General features: G+C 39.8%; 1 protein-coding gene across 3 annotated transcripts in view; it reads right to left on the bottom strand.

The window, feature by feature from the left end:
* Positions 1–1,279: 1,279 nt before the first annotated feature.
* WT1 (WT1 transcription factor) overlaps positions 1,280–21,035 on the bottom strand; it is a 65,059-nt gene continuing 45,303 nt past the window's right edge. For 2 of the 3 annotated variants that reach the window (XM_072985848.2, XM_072985847.2), the window contains 3 exons: positions 13,064–13,153; positions 7,818–7,910; positions 1,280–3,801 (listed from right to left, as the gene is read on the bottom strand). In XM_072985848.2, coding sequence (XP_072841949.2) covers positions 3,680–3,801; positions 7,818–7,910; positions 13,064–13,153 — 305 coding nt within the window. In that variant the 3' untranslated portion in view covers positions 1,280–3,679. The remainder of the gene's footprint in view (positions 3,802–7,817; positions 7,911–13,063; positions 13,154–21,035) is intronic. The other variant, XM_072985849.2, reaches the window with a different exon arrangement.

The following is a 21,035-nucleotide window of genomic DNA, read 5'->3' as shown; positions in this document are numbered from 1 at the left end:
TGATAGAGTAGCAAAATTATTGCACTGATCATTATGAAAAATATAACTTGCCAACCTCCAAAAACCCATGGGAACATCAGGCAGAGAAGGTGTCAAAAAATGAGGAAGTCAAGTTCTTTTGGGATTTCCAGATCCAAATGGATAGACACCTTGAACATAACACCAGACATAGTAGTAATAGAATGAAGAAATGTCTGGATCATTGACATTGCACTTCTAGGAGATGCCAAAGTTGAAATAAGGAACTGGAAAAACTAAAAAAAGTACAGAGTCTGGCAATTAAAACACCTCACTTGTGGATGAAACACACTTCAGTTGTCCCCATTTTCATCAGGGCTTTGGGAACAAAATCAAGAAATTTCACACAGTACTATAAGCAGTTGCAGATCTCAGAAATCACACCATCAGAACTGCTGCAAATGGCAATATTAGGAACAGCATACATACTGCACCAATATTTAACAGATATTTAGGTTTTTTGGTTAAAACTTGCATCTGTTATATAATATCAATGTTTTTATAATTTTGATGGACTGGGCCTCATATTTTTGAGGAGGAGTAATAGTAATAGTAATAGTAATAGTAATAGTAATAGTAGCAGCAGCAGCAGCAGTAGTAGTAGTAGTAGTAGTAATAACAGCAACAGCAACAGCAGCAGCAGCAGCAGCAGCAGCAGCAGCAGCAGCAGCAGCAGCAGCAGCAGCAGCAACAACAACAACAACAACAACAACAACAACAACAACAACAACAACAACAACAATAATAATAATAATAATAATAATAATAATAATAATAATAATAATAATAATAATAATAATAATAATAATAATAATAATAATAATAATAATAATAATAATAATAATAATAATACAAGGGTATGGTGTGATATTGTGCAATCAAAGTCCTGGAACTTTATGTGTATCTGCATTCTTTGTATTGAAGACATTGGAGTATATTTGAAAGGAGAAGTAATTCATGTAAGTCATTGAGACCAGTGTCAGTGAGGCCTGTGGATCATTCTCTTCAAGGAAATCATCCGTAAGTGTCCAGGTGGTGAAGTGAAACAACCTTCCATCTACAGCATAATATGAAACCTGATACTGTTGTCAGTACAATTCCCCAGTGAGAAGGATAAATTGTAGTCAAGACCTGGACAGGTTAACTAGTGGTCATACATTCTGGTGGTACCTTTATATACAAAAAAAGGTCAACACTACTGGAGAAGAAACTTGAAACCTGTTACCCGCCATGAAACAAGACATCTGTTCGACTCTTACTCTTTTCTCTTTAAATGGGCTTTAATTAATAGTTCAGTGAAAAATGCAGGTTACAGTCCTTGTGGTATCATTAGCTTACGGCAACATCTGAACCATGATGCATCTAAAGTTTATTTACCTTCTAATTTCATTCAAGAGCAATACATTATTAGATATATATTTATAGATATACATACACCACTCCAAGCAATTAATAGTAAATAATAAACCCTAAACCCTGAAACAATATATTTCCTCACACTAGGGATCTCTTTTTGCACATATAATTGTAAATGTCAACACATTCAAGTCACTTAAGAGCCATTTGTTTAGCTTAAGAGCCACATGGTAATGGAGATTTTGGACCAGCCTCTTCTTAAGTTCAATTTTATTTTATACAACTTGCTAGCCACATAACCAGCATGGCTGCGTGTTAAACAAACTCTAAGCATCTACACTGATACTGACTTTATTTTGTGCAAGGAACTGGTGTCTCCATGTGGAGTAAATTCAAACAAGTTTCTAAATAGAAAAAACTAAAACTAAAACTGTACAATTTCTTTACATGAATGTTGGTAAAAAAAAAACAAGTCAATTTCAATGCAAGAGTCTTGTTTATAGTATAGAAAAGCATTGGTTCCTCTAACTTTATTTAATTTAGAAACAAAGCTAGCCATCTTGCAGACTGCACACACTTCCAGTTTCTCACAGGCATCAATGGGAAGGGACAGATCTACACAACATTGTTTTACCAGGACAATCCTATATGAGTCAACTCAGAGATAAGCCCCGTTGGATTCAGTGGGGCTTACTCCCAGGAAAATGTGAAAAGGATTATGTCGTCAACAAGCATAGAATACTGCAGATATATCAATACTTCCTTCTGTTATTCTTCCTCAGGGCAAAAAAGGAACAGGAGAAAGAGAGTATCTAAAAACAAGCCTAATGTAGTAGGGGAGAAACCCTGCAGTAGAGTTGAAAGATCTCGTCTGGCCACTGGCCACTGGTTTGATATTGGTTGCTTCAAAGAACAGGAAGCATCTCTCACTGAAGCACTTTCTGAAAAAAAAGACACCACAGGAAGGGAGAAGTAGAAAAGCTGAGCGGAAGAATAAGATTCCCCTTCTACCTTTTAGTGGTCTAGTCAGACCTCAATCTTTCTTTTTCATTGTGCCAATGAGAATTCTTAAAAAATTCACAAGGCCTTCAGATTTTTGGAAAATAAAAATATATAAATGTATCATTGATAATTTCATTAGTAATTCTTGTCTCAGACAGGTTGCAGCCCTTTCAGTTCTTTCAAACTGGCCAAAATCCTGTTGCTTAACATAGTAAATCACACTAGAATAGGCCCACTGAATCAATGGGTACTTAGTGAGCCAACTCATCCATAAGTTCCATTGACTCATATTGGTCCCACTCTAACATAAATTTACTATGCTTGATTCAGTGGGCCTACTATATTGAGATTGACTACAGCAAACAATGAGATATTGCCCATTGGATGCTCATGAGTAGAAACCAGGGTCATCATGGCAATCCTCAGTCATGACTGATGCATATTAAAGGTCTGCATAATGTAAGTGAGCAACTTTATGTATAGAGGGCACTCTACACATGGACAAGAGTATTGAAAAAGCAAATTTCCTGATTCTGCAGAGAAAGTCTTCCATGCGTAAAGTGGCAATATCATAGTGGTATGATTATAGTGGTATATCATAGTGGCAATATCATAGTGGCATGATTATAGACTCTGTGCAGACCCTTAACTGAGCAGGATCAAGGTGAGAAAAGCACACATAGTTCCCTTCCCCCTGTCTCAAGGTTCATTGCAATCCATCAGAAGTAGTGGTCCCTGTGCAGCAAGCTATTTGGAATGCTTGCTGCTGAAGATGCACAAAAGAGTATAGAACTGTCCCCTTGAATATTACAAAGGATACCATATTTGACTCAAGATCTGTACAGGACTGAAGCACTATATGAAAATCTCAGTGTTCTCAAGGAGCACATAGTGTACATGAAGATATTTCCACACATACCAATAATTATTATAAGTATGACTGAGAATTATCCATGTCTTGCACTTGCAAATTTCAAGTAAAAAATAAAAAGTACAAAACGTTCTGAAGGAGAGAACAAATATACATAACTAGAATCTACAATAATATTAAAGTATAACAAGTCAGCTTGGAATTATATAATAATGTTACACATTGAAAATATTTGAGGGTTTTTTTTTTGAACAGGAAAATTCAAAAGTCCAAACAGTTGCTCAAGACAAACAGAATCCTACAGTTTAATTAACTTGTCTCAACTGAATTTGACAACATCTGGAGATTTCCTTAAGAGCTGAGAGATGATGGTTGAAATGTCTGTAGTAGTCCATAAGGTCCCATCTGGTTTGTACAGATGATAGGAAACATCTAAAGGGTGAGCTGAAGTTTGCTCATGTTCCTGTTGTGCATATTATGATGACGGACCAATTCATCAGACCGGGCAAATTTTTTTTGACAGCTGGGCCACCGACAGCTGAAAGGCTTCTCACCTGTCAACAAAGCACATCATTATCAAATTAGCATAGAGCAAAACTTAACAAACTGGTAACAAACTTGAGAGTGCTTGTCAGTTTTGTAGACCCAGTTGAACCAATGTACCTGATAACTGGATAAACTGAATATCATAGAGGTCATGGCAGTCTAGACAATGATCCCTATAAGATATGGATTGCACTGCTGCCCAGAGTTTGGAAAAGTTACTTTTGTGGATCACATCTTTTAGAATCCCTCAGTCATATGGCTACTGGTCATGCTGGTCTCTATCCAGGGAATATTCAGAAGGAGATATAATTCACTTTGCCCGCTTACTCCAAAATAATGACGTGAGACAAGTATTATGGGATAAACATGGGCCACACTTTATTAAATAATCATTCTTGCCCTCTGTAAAAGAGGGGTCCTGCCATACTATGGAATCTGGTTTAAGCACAGAGGTCTCAATGGACCCCTTACAAAAGAGATGGGTGAGTCCCTAGCCTCAAGTTCTCGTGGTCATGAAGACTGTGAGAACCCAGCTGGCCCAAATTTGACCACTCTGGGACCTCAAGCCACCTTCTGCTTGTTGAGTGTTGCTCCAGGTGTGGCCCCAGTGCATCTTCCCCCCCCCAGCACTGTAATTGCACGATCTGCAGCGTTGGGAGGCCAGACGAGCTATATATTACCTGTGATTGCGATGGTACTCACCAAAACCTGTTCTATCCACACTACCTGCCTGTGTGACCAAATATTTCCACCTCTCAAAATGCCATTGCACCTGCTCCAGTGTGGGATAGGTGAAAAATCCCCACATCCAAAAGCCAATCAGGATATGGGTCAAAAATTCCTATCCAGCCCCCGAATGTGTCCAGGTAAACTCACAATAGAAAATAGGGTGGACAGGTGAGTTGCCAGCAAGGAAGAGGACAGAGGGAGGGAGGAACACCAATTAAATAGCTCACTCATTCCCCCCTCCCCTCCAGGGACACTCTTGCAAGACTCCAAGCGTCTCACGTTATTCTGGGAAGGAGGCAAAGGGGATACGCGCTGCTGAAGGTAAGTTCTACAGCGGATCCAGCATTAGCAACAAGCACAAAAAGAAAGAAAAAGAAAATTATTGCAGCACTTTAAGATTAACAGATTTATTTCTATGTGAGCACTTGTGGATTACAGACCACTCTTTTAGATACATGGGTAACAATATCTTGACCACAGGTTTGGTAAAGGTAAAGGTTCCCCTTGACAATTTTTGTCCAGTCGTGTTCGACTCTAGGGGGCGGTGCTCATCCCCATTTCCAAGCCATAGAGCCAGCGTTTTGTCCGAAGACAATCTTCCGTGGTCACATGGCCAGTGCGACTTAGACACGGAACGCTGTTACCTTCCCACCGAGGTGGTCCCTATTTATCTACTTGCATTTGCATGCTTTCGAACCGCTAGGTTGGCGGGAGACCACAGGTTTATATACAGTTTATTTATATTATATGCACTGTATATACATTTTTGGCCCAGATACTCTTCCCCATGTGTCTCAAGAAGTGGATTGTAATCCATAGATGTTTCTGCTGAAATTAATCTGTCAGTCTTAAAGGTGCTGCAATACATTTATTTTTGTTTTGTTGTTGCTGGAACAGACTAAAAGAGTCACCTCTTAGAAAAATAATTAGGTTCAGCAGAGCACTCCCTGACTGATAGTCTCTACAGTTGCCACTGAAAGGATAGTCTTATTTTAGTTTACGTATAAAGTGTTTATGTCCTATTTTATATGGAGGGGAATTATTACATGTCTGCTAAAGAAAATTATCTTAAAAACAATAAATACAATAGGCTTTGTCACCATTTGCTGTTAACTAGGTTAAATCATATGTACACTACTTCTTCTATTGGTCAAGTCAATTGCAGTATCCCTTTTTTAGTATGCAGGTATGGGGGTGTCTTATTGCCATTTTTCATGACTAATTCAGATCACTTTCAGAAATAAGTAATATAGCATGATAACATTATAACACTAGATAGAAATGAGGCACTCAATGGCAAATCAGAGCAAAAGCGAGAACACCATAAAAATACTCTTCAGGCTACAATTTTCTGGGTCTAACTACATAATGGCCAGAACCCTGTTCATGTAAGTCATCCTGCACAACTCTGTTGACATCATCAGCTCCACCCATTCCACAGTCTTTACAGGAGAATTAAAAGCTTCTAATTCCCACCCACTCACCCCATCAGGTTCCAGGGATCCCCTTCATCCTAGGAAGACTTTGGGAGCCACAGAATTGGATCAAGATTATTTAAAACTGGAAAATTACTGCCACCAGTTCCAGTCCTGCTGTTGGCACTGGCTTTTAATTTTCTCAAAATGTCCACAGCATGGTTGCGCCTAATGAAGTTACCAGAGTTGTTTACTGCAACTTAGGCCAACCGGATTCTTGCCATTGTCTTAAAGATCTGTTTGAATCTGATGCTTGGGATTCTCTGTGCATTTTTTCTTTAGGAAAAGAAAAATAGGTCCCAGTCCAAAGTAATATATAGGAGAACTTATCCCCACTGAAAATTACCCCAATCTGCTATTTACAGAAAATAGCAGCTTTGAGAACAGGTGGTACTTTCCAATGGAAGGGGAATGGTTTTCTTTGGAAAAACCATACAGAGGTAAAAGAGGAATCAACTCTCATCACACTTGCACATGCACCTGTCACTCATCTGGCAACCAGGTGTTTGCACAGAAACAGCAGGCCTGGCTCCTTGACGCTAGCTCTGCTGCCTGGTGCATGCACCCACCACTCAGCTGACACCAGCATGAACCCAAAAAATGAACCATGAGCTGGTTTATTAGGTGGTGATAGTTCATGGTTCATGGATAGCCATGAACCACAGACCATCCTAAACCATCAGTTTTACAGTTCATCCCCATCTCTAGTTACTATCAGTAGTTACTTAAAGTTCAGGCAAATAAGCATGAATTTTCCACCTTTCAAAGCTAGGTTTTAAAACAGCATATTTGGTACTTAAACCTTTAAAACAGGGGAAGGCAATCACCAGAGGTCCAAGGCCCACACACACACACACCGAGCTACCCCCAAAATATTTTTGTTTTAAAAACTTACAAAACTTATAGTAGACAAAAATATCTTTAAATTTTATTTTGTAAAATCAGAGAAGGGACATGTGAAGGAGAACTCTCTCTCTCTCTCTCTCTCTCACTCTCTCTCACTCACACACACACACACACACACACACACACGAAAGGACACAATGGGGCTTTTAAAGCAAAATACTCTCTTATTTGTTTGGAGGGAGTAGGCCCCTCCAAACAAATAAGGGATGCTAGAAGGCCACCTTGTGTCCCACAGGCCACAATTTGGCTACCCCTACTTTAAAGCAAGGTTGTAAGAACATGTAGTCTGGCTTTCCTTGCACTTACATAGCTCATAGAACAGATTCTCACAGTGCAAGGGCTGGAGAGAGGCTTGGAAAATGCTAGAGTCTAAATCACCTACAAAAGCTCTAAAGCCGTGGAGTTCTAAACCTTTGGCCCTTCAAATATTTTAGCCTTCAGCTCCAGGAGTCCCTGACCAATCCCATGGTCAGGGATTCTCTGAACAGAAATCCAAAACATCTGGATGGCCAAAAGCTAAGAACCTCGTCCCTCTAAACATTTGGAAATTCGTACACTCTCTCTCCTTTGAGTTTTACTCCTGCGCCAAGGTAGTAATAATGAAAACCCTATTGGGCTAAGTCTGGATTTGGCCAGCTGTGGATCTGCAGAGGTTGCAACTCCCATCAGTCCTAGCCAGCAAAACCAGTGATCAACGGATAATAGGAGCTGCATTCCGACAACATTTGGATAGCCACATGTTGCCCATCCCTGCTCTAAGCAACATTTTAAGGTTTCATAACTAAGGTGAAAAAGCAGTGCCATTTAGACATTTACTAATTTTTTTCAGAAATTGTATAAGAATTTAAATCATAGCAGAGCAGGTTTAGGTAAAATAAGATTAAAAATATAAATGGGAAAAAAAGTATACGCACTTGTTTTACCTGTATGAGTCCTGGTGTGAGTCTTCAGATGGTCAGATCTGGAGAATTTTCTTTGACAGGTTTTACACTGGAAGGGTTTCACACCTAAACAGATAAAAGAAGTCGATTCCTACAGTCCCAACATCTTTTCAGAGGACTGAGAGATGATTATTTTTGAGTTTCCAAATGACACACTTTGGTGTTGCTGCTGCTGCTGCTATTATTGCTGTTGTTATTTGATAGGTACTCTTTTTCTACAGGCATCTCTACAAAGCCCAATGGCCATTAATCACCATCTCAACTATCTAACCTTTTACAACCCCCTTTTCCTCTTCAGCTTCAGTGAGTGCTTTCACAGTACATTTATTCCTGGTAAAGTAAGCAAGTATTAATTCACCACTGGATTCTAACCTTCAGATGTTGCAAATGAGAAACATCCTATAGTGTTTGTTATTTTAACAGTGCAGTGTCTTGGGAACAGTTTTGTTTAAATATGAAATTTATTTCCGCTTAATATTTGTTCACATTCTTCAAACAGAAGTTGAAGTTTATAAATTATGTGATTTGCTCTGAACTATTTGACTCATTCTCTGAACCTTACAGATCTTTTTTAAATTTAAAAAAATCAGTGGCATCTGTGGAAACTGAGTAGAATACCCCATATCCTTCATTAACAAGCCTAAGCTTCTATCAGCAAGGTAATTAAGGCAGGCAAAAGCATCGTATATTAAGCAATTAGTTGATAAATTCTAACTTCAGAGATTTATATATTCAGGATTGTGTTGTGGGGGAATCCACACAGCCTTGTTTTTAGTAAATATATTCTCATTACTTTGTTCAGAACCAGTGCATGAGTTTAAAAACAAAACAAAACAAAACATAGACACATAGTTAGGAACATTTTCCAGTTAAAGTCACATTATTCTGCTTTTCAAAATTTTTATTCCATAGCATCCAATTCAGCAAACATATTTGCATGAATTTAAATAGAATGAATTGCCATATTTTGTGAAAACATATGAGATTCTATGAAAATGCAGGAGGTTTGCAGCATAAAAATGCCAGTAAAAGGGAGGTCTTTATAATAAAGTATAAGTGTATCCTCATGGTATATAATTGGTACCTTTCTCAGAATTTGATATTAAGAAAAGTAAAGTATGGACAGCTGATCCTCCAGTCTTACCAACTGAATGTCTAATGCTTGAAATTGCAGGGGAACCTCAAGAAACAGCATAACAATATTACCTTCCACATTATCTGTAATTCTGAGTCACAAGCAAGAAATTTTACCCAATTGTTTGAACAATTTCAGCATAAAAATACAGTTATTATGTACCTTTTTTTTTCAATCATATGTTGTCAATTATTCACCAGGCAGCCTGCAATCTTAAGCAGAGGAGCACCCTATTGTGGAGTGGTGGAACAAGCCCTGCTCAGACCATGGGCCAGTCTTAAAATTATGTATGTTAACTGAATGTCCAACATGTGTCATGTTCCTCCAACTGATAATATGTTTCTGCTTTGTGAAGACTAGTTGCTGAACAAATAATCCTCATGTGCCACCAAGTAAATTCTGACTAATGGCAAACCTTTTCTGGGTAGAGCATACTCAGAAGTCATTTACCATTCCCTTTTTCTGACAGCATCCTGGGACAGTGCAGCTTGCCCAAGGCCACACAGACTGGCACTAGTCACAATGGGGAAACGGAGTTGGCTGGATAGCACAATGGTTTAGATATTCCAGAGGTCAGGAGTTCCATTCCTCACTGGGCTTTCTGCAAGCAGAGTCAGCCTGTGTGGCCTTGGGCAAGCTGCACAGTCCCAGGGCACTCCAAAAATAAGTGAATGGTAAACCAAGTTCTCTCTACCTGGAAAGCCCCAAAAAGGGTCACCAAAAGTGAGAATTGACTTGACAGCACATGATTATTAATATGCATACAAGAGATGTACTGTAATATGCACCTCTTGTATGCATATTACAACCCCAGCAATTTTGCTAAGAATTTGCAAAGATGTAGCCATGTTAGTCTGTCACAGCACCTTGGTAAAGGTCCCACTTAACATTTAGTCTAGTCGTGTCTGACTCTAGGGGGTGGGACCCCGTCTCGGATAAAAGCCAGCGTTTATCCGAAGACAGTTTCCATGGTCACGTGGCCAGCACGACTAGGCATGGAACGCCGTTACCTTCCCACCGTGGTGGTACCTATTTATCTTCTCACATTTGCATGCTTTCGAACTGCTAGGTTGGCAGGAGCTGGGACAAGTGACGGGAGCTCACTCTGTCGTGTGGATTTGATCTTACAACTGCTGGTCTTCCAACCTTGCAGCACAGAGGCTTCTGCGGTTTAACCCGCAGTGCCACCATGTCCCCCCAGCACCTGGGAGGGACAAAATATTATAGCACTTTAAAGATCAACAGATGTATTTCAGTGTGAGTTTTGCTGGATCAAAATTCACTTATTCTCTCTGTCTGAAGAAGTGTATTTTGATCCATGAAAGCTCACACTGAAATAAATCTGTAAGTCTTTAAAGTGCTATATCATTTTGTCTTTTTTTCCTTTTCATTGCTTACAGTTTGTTTGTTAAGGTTTCTTTTTTCTAAACTACAGTGGTGCCTTGACTTACGAGTGCCCTGACATATGAACGTTTTGAGTTACGAACAGCTCCAGGTGCGAAATATTGCTTTGCGTTACGAACCGTGTCTTGACTTATGAATGAAAAAAAAAAACCTTTCCTGCCGTTTTCTTGACCTAAGTTCATCTTAGGTCAAAAGAAGAAAAAAGAAAAAATTCTCCCCCTAGTGGCAGAGTACAGATTAACCAGCTTTGCATTAGTTCTTATAGGAACTAATGCTTTGACTTAAGAACCGTGCCTTGACATAAGGACAAAAAACAACCAGAACGGATTAATTGGTTTTCAGTGCATTCCTATGGGAAATGCTGCTTCAACTTAAGAACGTTTTGATTTACAGCCACCGTTCCAATACGGATTAAGTTCTTAAGTCAAGGTATCACTGTATTACGAATATAACAAGTATTGAATTTCCCCCCAGAACGGGCAGGAGAAGAATGCTTTCCAATATTTCAACCTACAGAATAATGTTCAAGGTCTCCTATGACAAAGGACAGGATGGTTATTCCATGTATTTCCTCTGGTTATGTACAGTGAGTCGAGCAGAGATGTCCAGCGCTCCGTCTTGCCCAGTAACCCTTGACTCTTTTCAGCCTGTCACGCCTGATTCTGTGGCCAGAGTGCTTGACTGCTGTCGAGCCACCACCTCCTCCTTGGACCCTTGCCCGGCCTGGCTAATCAAAGCAGCCAGGCAGATAACAACAGAATGGGCCACTGCAATAATAAATAAGTCTTTCCTTGAGGGCAGGTTTCCCTCTGCCCTCAAGGAGAAACTCATTAGGCCCATAAGAAAGAAACCTAATTTGGCGGTGGATGAAATTGGCAATTATAGGCCCGTCGCCAATGTTTCTTTCATGAGCAAAGTGGTCGAGAGGGTGGTGGCTGACCAGCTTCAGGCACATCTGGATGAAACAGATGCCCTGGATCCATTTCAGTCGGGCTTCAGGCCGTGCCACGGTACAGAGACGGCATTGGTCACCCTGTACGCTGACTTGTTGAGGGAGGCCGACAGGGGTAAAATATCTTTGTTGGTCCTCCTCGACATCTCAGCAGCCTTCGATACCGTCGACCACGGTATCCTCCTGGTGAGGCTCTCTGAGTTGGGTATTGGTGGCTTGGCTCTGGCCTGGTTCCATTCCTTCTTGGAGGACCGCCCCCAGAGAGTGCAGCTTGGGGAGAGTATTTCGGCCCTGTGGAGTCTCAAATGTGGGGTTCCACAGGGGTCGATCATCTCCCCAATGCTGTTTAACATCTATATGAGGCCGCTGGGTGGGGTCATCAGGGGGTGTGGAGCATCGTGTCATCAATATGCTGATGACACCCAGCTCTACATCTCCTTTTCACCAACTGCAAGTGATGCCGCCCTGTCCCTCCAGTGCTGCCTGGGGGCCATACTGCAATGGATGCAGGAGAATGGGCTAAGGCTGAACCTGGACAAGACGGAAGTTCTGAGGGTGGGTGGCCCTGTGGATGGTGGCTTGGGAAACCCCCTCATATTTGGGGGGGTGGCCCTGGCCGCAAAGAGTGGGGTCCGCAGCCTGGGAGTACACCTGGACCCGATGCTCACCATGGAAACGCAGGTGGCGTTGGTAGTCCGCTCTGCCTTTCTCCACCTCTGGCGGATTGCCCGGCTGTGACCTTACCTAGACACGGGGGCGCTCACTACCTTAGTACATGCGCTCGTAATCTCTAGATTAGACTACTGTAACACGCTCTACGTAGGGCTCCCTTTGAAGCTGATGAGGAAACTTCAGGTGGTGCAGAATGCGGCGCCCAGACTCCTCACAGGAGTGAGAAAATGCCAACATATCTCTCCTACTCTGGCCATGCTGCATTGGCTGCCCATCCGTTTCCGCATTGACTTCAAAGTGTTAATGCTTACATATAAGGCCCTAAACGGTTTAGGACCTCGATACTTGATGGAACACCTGCTTCCACCTAGATCTACTCAGATCACCCGCATGAGCCAGGAGGTGAGGCTGAGGAGCCTAACGACAAGGGAGGCCCGGAAAGAAAGGACACGAAACCGGGCCTTCTCGGCGGTGGCTCCTCACCTCTGGAACAATCTCCCTCCTGAGATCCGCGCGGCCCCCACTTTGGACACTTTTAAAAGTCAATTAAAAACATGGCTATACATTCAGGCCTTCCCTCCAGTTAATATCTGGCTTTTCTTTATTCTCTCCTTATGTATTTTCTATTCTATTGTTGTATTCTGTTTATTACAATATGATTTATGTAATTGTGTGTGTTTTTTATATTATTTCACTGTTTTTACTATATTGGAAGCTGCCTAGAGTGGTCTTTTAGACCAGATGGGCGGGATATAAATCAAATAAATAAATAAATAAATAAATAAATTTTCAGCATCTAACTCCTATCTATATTGGCAGAAAGCAGAAAAGGCAGAAAAGCCTAGTTCTTCTCAATTGAAGAGCAGTTTACCTGCTGATATAAGTTCAGTGAGGCACAACATAGGTTCAACACTGCTTGATTGCACTTTAATTTTGAATGACCTGTAATTCTAAATTAGTCACAAACAAAACAAAATAAAATCCTATTTTGTATACTCCAGCTCTGGGAAAATACAAACTCCTATAAATTTTTAAAACCAAGGTACATAAACAAACCTGTATGCCGTCTTTGGTGCCTTTTCAATTGATCAGAACGTGAGAATCTTCGTTCACAGTCTTTAAAGTCACACTGATACGGTTTTTCACCTTAGGGAGAAGAGATTTCATTTAAAACAGGTGAATAAGGTTTGAAAGCACTAAATGAAGACAGATACTAAAATTCTAGAATCATTCTTATTCAGACATACAAATGTACAGTGAATAGTGAGAAACATGTTTAGGTAAGGTGAACATGACCTCAGTAAATTCTCAAAGCTGGAAATCTTGTATAACCAGTCTCCTCTAAAATATGTGGCAAAGGAGTTTATTTTGCCACTGATACAGTGATAGGGAAATTGATGTGAATATTTATGTATATTTATGGCAAAATAAATGTCATACATCAAGCCCTGTTTCATTCTTTTTTTATTTACATTGATATTAGCTCCATGTTCATCTACACATAAATTGTTCTTCAGTTTGAACAGTAGCACGTGCTTGGCTAAATTGTTTTTATTGGTATAGTAAAAACATGCAATATTTGAATATAGTTGTCATTTTAATAAATGACAACTATATTTGCAAAAGAAAGAAAATACATGTTTTATACATTTCTTGTTATAATTGGGAGAAGATTCAATGTAATTTTAAATGCCTGGGTTGTTTTTCCCTTTCTCTGAGTTTATCCAAAGTTGGTCCTAAACCTCCAAAATAAATAATGTAGAGTATGAATTCAGAAAAGATCATTGGTGACATAAAACTGCAAGCCAAGTCACATTCTTCCTTTGAAGTGTAAAAGCCACATGCACCCACTTTACTGACTAGCACCAAAGAGATGTTGGTATAAAATGTCTCCCTCTGATGGGGGAGGTCTGACTCATTCTGGATATCTGTGACAGACAGAAGTTGGGTGGATTTCTACATGTTCATCCGCTTAACCTGTCAATCTCCATCTTTTCTAAATTTGAAATTACTCTCCTTAGCATCACTCATTTGACTGTAAGAGAATATATTCATTTTTTGAATAGAATGATGCCACTTACGTTCAAAAATATCTTCTCTGCCTCATAGACGATGAGGCATGAGAACCTATTTGCCTATTAGTCTACGTTTTGCCTATTAACATGACATAAAACAACAGTTCTGAGACTGTGGCCAATCTTTATTTGAACAGCAGCTGATATCACCAATACTAACAGCTCTTCCAAATATACACTGTGCATGATGAGATCAAAATCTAAATGCAACTATTCAATATCTGAACGGAAATCATTGTAACTTCCTGTGTAGTCACCCAAAGGAGTTTACTGACTCTTAAGTTCCTGAAGTGATTATTTCCAAGTCTTTCCGATTTAATTTATTTATGTAGAAAGCTATATTAGTCACCAGTCTTTAAAACTGTTCCTTCCAATCTGACCACAAGTCCTCCCACAGGAGTGGTTGTGTTTTAAATTGAAAGGGATTCTGGGGGAAAATAAGCTTAAATCTGGACAGATATCTGAGCAAGAATGTTGGTAGAACAGAAAGCACTGAGCAAATGATAGTCTCCAAAATGCAATGCCAATACAGTGCTAAGCCATCTGCATTTCAACAGAACAGTGAGACAGGTTTTACATCATTTTCACACTGCAAACAAAGTTCCTTTGTTATCAGTCTTTCTGGAACTTTTACTTCTTTCTCAAGTCAAAGTACAGCTGCGATCTGCTAGACCAGCTCTGACTGCCATGACATGTCATCATGGGAAGTATTCAGAGGGAATGTATCACCCAACATTTTCAGACTATGAGGATCATCACATAACTCCACATTCCTAATTAAAAATTTTGCTCATTAAGAGTAATCAAATAAAGGAAACAACAGTGCCATACAGATATATTTGTCAGGAAGTATATGCTTGGAAACCAACCTACTGTAATGTAACATCATTTTTAGCAATGGGTTTTTAGCAGTGTAGGAAATATTATCATTGCTGTGTGCTGTACTTGAGCAATTGCTGTTAATATTTAAGAGTTATTAAGTGCTAACAGTATGTGAAGCCCCAGCAAAGTTTGGAAAACTTATTGCTTTAACTACCAAAATCCTCAACCAGCATGGCTTTGCAGAACAGGTAATTTTGGAAGCCTTCATCATTGAAGAAGTTACCTCTAAATCTCCAGGCACTTTGCTGGAAGATTATTTATTTTCTTTATATCATTTATATGCCACCTTTCTTTCCATAGGGAATCCAAGGCAGCTTAAAATAGCTCACACTATACAACAATCAACAGTTTTAAAATTCCACATAAGTACCAGATTAAAATATATATATCATATCTCAAGATTAAAACCAGGAAGCAATTGTAAACATTTCAAAAAGCATCTTAAAACTCAGTTTAACAAACATAGCATTCCTGGGATCCTTATTGCTTAAAAGCCTGCCTGAAAAAGAAAGTGTTTGCCTAACAACAGAAGGACGGGTGGTGGTGGTTTCCAACAGAGCTTCTTGGGGCAATGCATTCCAAAACCTGGGAGCAACCACTGAGCAGGCCCTTTCTTGTATCCTTACCAAACAAGCTTGTGGAGATGGTGGGACAGAGATAAGAGCATCCCCAGAATAAATTAAAAGTTGAGAAGGTGCATCAATCCTTCAATTAGCCTGGACCCCAGCTGTATAGGGTGTTACAGGTAATAGCCAGCAATTTGAATCAGGCCCAGTGAAGCTATTATACAGTATGTCTACATATTTTTAAAAGGCATTGATTAATTCAGACACATGCCCAATGTGTGTTATTTAAAGGGACAATAAAAGAGAGATAGGGGTAACAAACCAAAACTATGATACTTTGGGACCTTATAGGAAGCAACTGCAGTAGCAACATGCAAGGATGCTGGTTGAGTAGCAAAGGCACATATGCATGCACAAAGCCCAATGTGGTATAATGGATAGTGACCTGGCTTGGGGAAACCCAGGTTCATATCTCCTCTCAATCATGAAGCCCTAGGAAGGCTACCTCCCATCCCAACCTGTCTCCCTGGGTTATTGAGCTCCTAGGAAGACAATTCTGATAAAAATAAGTAACAAGCCTGTATTGCAGACTAGCTCCACTGTGTTCAGGGGACATTTTACAGCTTAATTTCCAAGTGATGAATGTCAGCAAGACTCTTCCCACCCAGCACCAAAAGGCTGAAGGTAAATATCAAATTATGACTGATGAAAATTCAATAAGTAAACATTTACAGAGAGATATTAATGCTGAAAATATGAGGAATGCCAAGCAAGCCAGCTATGAAAATTGTCACCGAGATATTGTGTTTATTCTCCTTTTCTTTTTTTTAATTGTTTGAGGTTACAATGTAAAAAAAAAACACCATTATTGATACTTTAAAATATATATATATGAGGTACCTATAAATTTAGACAAACCACAAGATTGCCATTAGTGCAAACATTCCAGGAAACAGCAGCTGTGTTTCTGGGCTGCTGTCTCCCACTCATTTTCTCTTGAGGCTGCAGGATAAGGATTGCCTAGCTAAGTTATCGTTAAGGGGCATCCTTTCCCTGACCTGCAAACTTTCCTCTTCCTTTTGCCTTTAAAGGGCAAAGACTTTGGCGATAACAAAATACCTTGAAAGTTCAGCTTCTCTACTAAACACTTGATTGGCTAGTCCCAGATCCAAAATGTCATTCAAGTGCCAGTCCCAGATCTGACTTGCAAAGGGTTATAAAGAAAAATGCAAAAAAAAATCACTTTAGAAAGTTTTCCTTTCCAATCATCAGAAATGATTACACTTCTTGAGAAGGTAATGTTGGTCGTAGTGTAATTTGAAAAATTGTGATTTTTTTTTTTAAAATAGCAGCATTTTAAGGCTTGGGCAAGCAAGCAAAGTGGAAACATTTGTATTAACTTCACAGTTTAGTTTCTTTTCAAACTCTGACCATATGTGTTGAATCTTTTGTCCTTAGGGTCCAAGGTTTAGATCTCCACATATTGTAATACTGTTGTCTCCATCACTCCCCACCATTTCCAAGCTCTCTGGGTGTTATCAGAGCAGCAGTCCAATCCCATACAGAGATTCAAGCTCATAAATATACCTAGAGTTACAGCTGAAGCATCTGGATGCAGAGTTGAAGGTGGAGAGTTCAGTTTCATACTGTGCCTTGTAGAAAGCTGTAGGGTCCCAGAATGCCTCCAAAAGAAGGGAAAGGCAAACCACTTCTGAGTACTAACTACTTAGAAAACTCTGGAAAGGGTTTTTATAAGTCAAAATAGACTTGTCAGCACACAATTATTATTATATTAAGTCTTCCAGAAGGAATGGTTACTGGATAAGACTGTGAAGGCCTTATTCTCAGTTGAAATAGGAGCAATAGAAAACTGTTCCCCACCCCACAGAACCTCCCCCCAAGCAAACTGTTTAAAATTGTCCTTTCGTAGGGGAAGAAATATTATTCATCTGTCTTACTCACCCTGGTGTCCTCCAGACATGTTAAATTGCAACTCTCATCCTCCACAAACAGCCTAAGCTATTGGAGAGGATGAGGGTTAAGTTTTAAAAGGTTTATATAGAGAGGTATTTGAATCAAGTTTTCCTGGCTTTGCTTGGCTTTGCTCTGCTTTGCTTTGCAGACAATGGTCATTTAGGAAACCAGCACAAGGAGCAATGGGAGTTGGGAGCAATACCAATAAAGTCAAGTAGCAGCAAAGACAAGAAGAAAATTCCAGTCAGAACTGACTGAAACTGTATGCAATGGAGCAGATTTTTGACAGTGATGTATGTGTATATTTTAAACAAACTGGAACAAGCTTATGTTTCTTTAATTTGCACACACCATTCCTCTTTCCTTCCCTCCAGAATATGGTATTACTTTCCAAATGAGTTTATTCATATAAATAACTTAATGTGATTCTAATTTTCAAAGTAGCAGAAGCCCTGATACAATAACTTTTTCTCCCATGTGATGATCCAGTAGGTTCATAGTTTGGACTAGAAAGTGGCTTTCACTGGAACAAAGCATCACTTTTTCCTGATAAAAACAAATTCCCAAACCATACATCTAGTTCCAGAAAATTTTGAAACACAAGTCAGTGTTGCTGTATCATGTTTGTGGTGGATGGAAGCTACATGAAATCTTATCACCACAAATACCCACCATTCACCCGCCCACACACTATATTTAGAAACTGCATGATGCTTCAGGACAACAGTATCCTTTTATGACTTTTTTTTTTTTCAATAATGACATTGTTAGTAGTTGGAAAACTCTTAATCAACAGTCATAAGGCCATGAGATGTCAGCAAAAAGTGTGCTGAAACACTGATAAAAACTGATAGGAATTCCAGTTTTTTTGTAACAGATTTCTACAGTTAGTAACATTATCTGAAAGAATAGTCTGCAGGAAGTGTAGTGAATCAGTTGCCTATGAATGTGATGAGAAAGGGGAATATTATGATATCTCCCTCTTCTTCTTTTCTTTCCCCATAACTAAACTGCCATCTAGCCATTTCCTAAAATATGACTCTATATTTATGAGCATCACAAACAGGGGAAAACATGAATATGTTCACTTATTTAAAACTGGACGGAGAAATCTCTAGAGATCCAGGTACTACATAAGTGGATCCTTGGATCTTGGAGGGATGCAGAAGTAAGCTCTACTACAAACATTTTCTCTGATAAAAATCAAGGATGTGTTAGAAAACAACAACCTTGAGTAGCCGAATAGGAATATATTTTTCAAAATTTCTTAAAATGGGAGGGGTGAAGGGACCCAATGGTGTTGGGAGCCTTTCAAACCATGCCAGAATTGCCACACATACACTACCTAGAAGACACAATGGGATTTTGTGAACGCAATGTTTTTTCAACATTTTTAAAGTATTGAGATGTGTGGCACATTTTTTGTAACATAAGCTTTTGTGGACTACTATCCACTTCATCATAAAAGCTTGTGCCACAACAAATATGCTAATGTTCCTGTTGCCACAAGATGAAATGTTGATTCTTTAGGACTAGACTTCTTATATGTGTATGTCTAGATCAAGGATGGAAAACATGTTTCCTGTTGGCTCCATGGAGTCCCAAGGAGATCAAAGTTGTCCCTTGCTTAGCACCTCACACTCTCCCAGCAGCACCACATACCCCAATACTATTTTTAAAATGCTGAAATGCTGAAAAAACTGAGCTCAGAAAATCTCTTTGCACCTTCTAGGTAGTTTGGGGGCAGTTCTGGCATTTTTTTTCAGCGGCTCTCAAAAAAATGCCCCCACACTCCACACATTTTAAAAACTTTTAAAAATATATACACCACAAGGGATAAGATGATTTTTGCTGGCAGAAAAGGCTCCTGCCTCTTGCCACTCCTAACAGCTAGCACATCTTTGAGTTAAGATTACAATATATCTGTGAAGATTCTCAGTCATCCAAGTGAAGTTAGGGTTAGGAAGATGAGTCATGGCAACTGGACTACTTTCTTATTAGGCTGAAACATTTCACTACTCATCCAAGGCTGAGGAGAGTTGGTAGGAGGCCCATGATATAATAAGAAAGAAGTCCAGTTGCCATGACTCAATTTCCAGTTAAGCTTACAATGTAACACAGTTGTAGTTGTAGAAGGGGTAGACGTGTTACTCTGTGCAAGCATTATAGATAAAAGAAAAAGAAAAAGAAAAAGAAGAAACATGGTAGGACCTTAAAGATTAACTTTTACATTTTTTTATGTGAGCTTTCATGGACAAATGGATTTCATCAGACAATGTAACAAAGCTTCTTGTTGTTATTTAGTTATTTAGTCATGTCCGACTCTTCATTGCCCCATGGACGAGTGCAAGCCAGGCCCTCCTGTCTTCCACTGCCTCCTGGAGTTCAGTCAAATTCATGTCGGTAGCTTCGATGACACCGTCCAGCCATCTCGCCCTCTGTTGTCCCCTTTTCCTCTTGCTTTCACACTTTCCCAACTTCAGGGTCTTTTCCAGGGAGTCTTCTCTTCTCATGAGATGGCCAAAGTATTGGAGCCTCAGCTTCAGGATCTGTCCTTCCAGTGATCACTCAGGCTTGATTTCCTTCAGAATCGATAGGGTTGTTCTCCTTGCAGTCCAGGGGACTCTCAAGAGTGTCCTCCAGCACCACAGTTCAAAAGCATCAGTTCTTCAGTGGTCAGCCTTCTTTATGGTCCAGCTCTCACTTCCATACATCACTACTGGAAAAACCATAGCTTTGACTATGCGGACCTTTGTCTGCAAGATGATGTCTCTGTTTTTGGTTTGTCATTGCTTTCCTCCCAAGAAGGGTCTTTGGGTCTTTTAATTTCATGGCTGCTGTCACCATCTGCAGTGATCATGGATCCCAAGAAGTAAAACTCTGTCACTGCCTCCATCTCTTCCCCTTCTATTTGCCAGGAGGTGATGGGGCCAGTGGCCATGATCTTGGTTTTATTTTTTTATGTTGTGCTTCGGACTATTTTGCACTCTCCTCTTTCACCCTCATTAATTTATTTATTTATTTATTTATTTGATTTATATCCTGCTCATCTGGTAAATCTATACCACTCTGAGCGGCTTTATACCACTCTGAGGTTCTTTAATTCCTCCTCACTTTCTGCCATCAGAGTGGTATCATCTGCATATCTGAGGTTGTTGATATTTCTTCTGGTAATCTTAATTCCAGTTTGGGATTCATCCAGTCCTGCCTTTTGCCTGATGTATTCTGCATATAAGTTAAATAAACAGGGAGACAATATACAGCCTTGTCGTACTCCTTTCCCAATTTTGAACCAATCAGTTGTTCCATATCCAGTTCTAACTGTTGCTTCCTGTCCCACATATAGATTTCTCAGGAGATAAATAAGGTGGTCAGGCACTCCTATTTCTTTAAGAACTTGCCATAGTTTGCTGTGGTCAAAGGCTTTTGTGCAGTCAATGTAGCAGAAGGAGATGTTTTTCTGGAACTCTCTGGCTTTCTCCATAATCCAGCGCATGTTAGCAATTTGGTCTCTAGTTCCTCTGCCCCTTC

This window comes from Pogona vitticeps, chromosome 1 (assembly GCF_051106095.1).
Source record: "Pogona vitticeps strain Pit_001003342236 chromosome 1, PviZW2.1, whole genome shotgun sequence".
Lineage (NCBI taxonomy): Eukaryota > Metazoa > Chordata > Lepidosauria > Squamata > Agamidae > Pogona > Pogona vitticeps.
The sequence above is the reverse complement of the archived record's forward strand: the minus strand, read 5'-3'. Positions and strand labels throughout refer to the sequence as shown.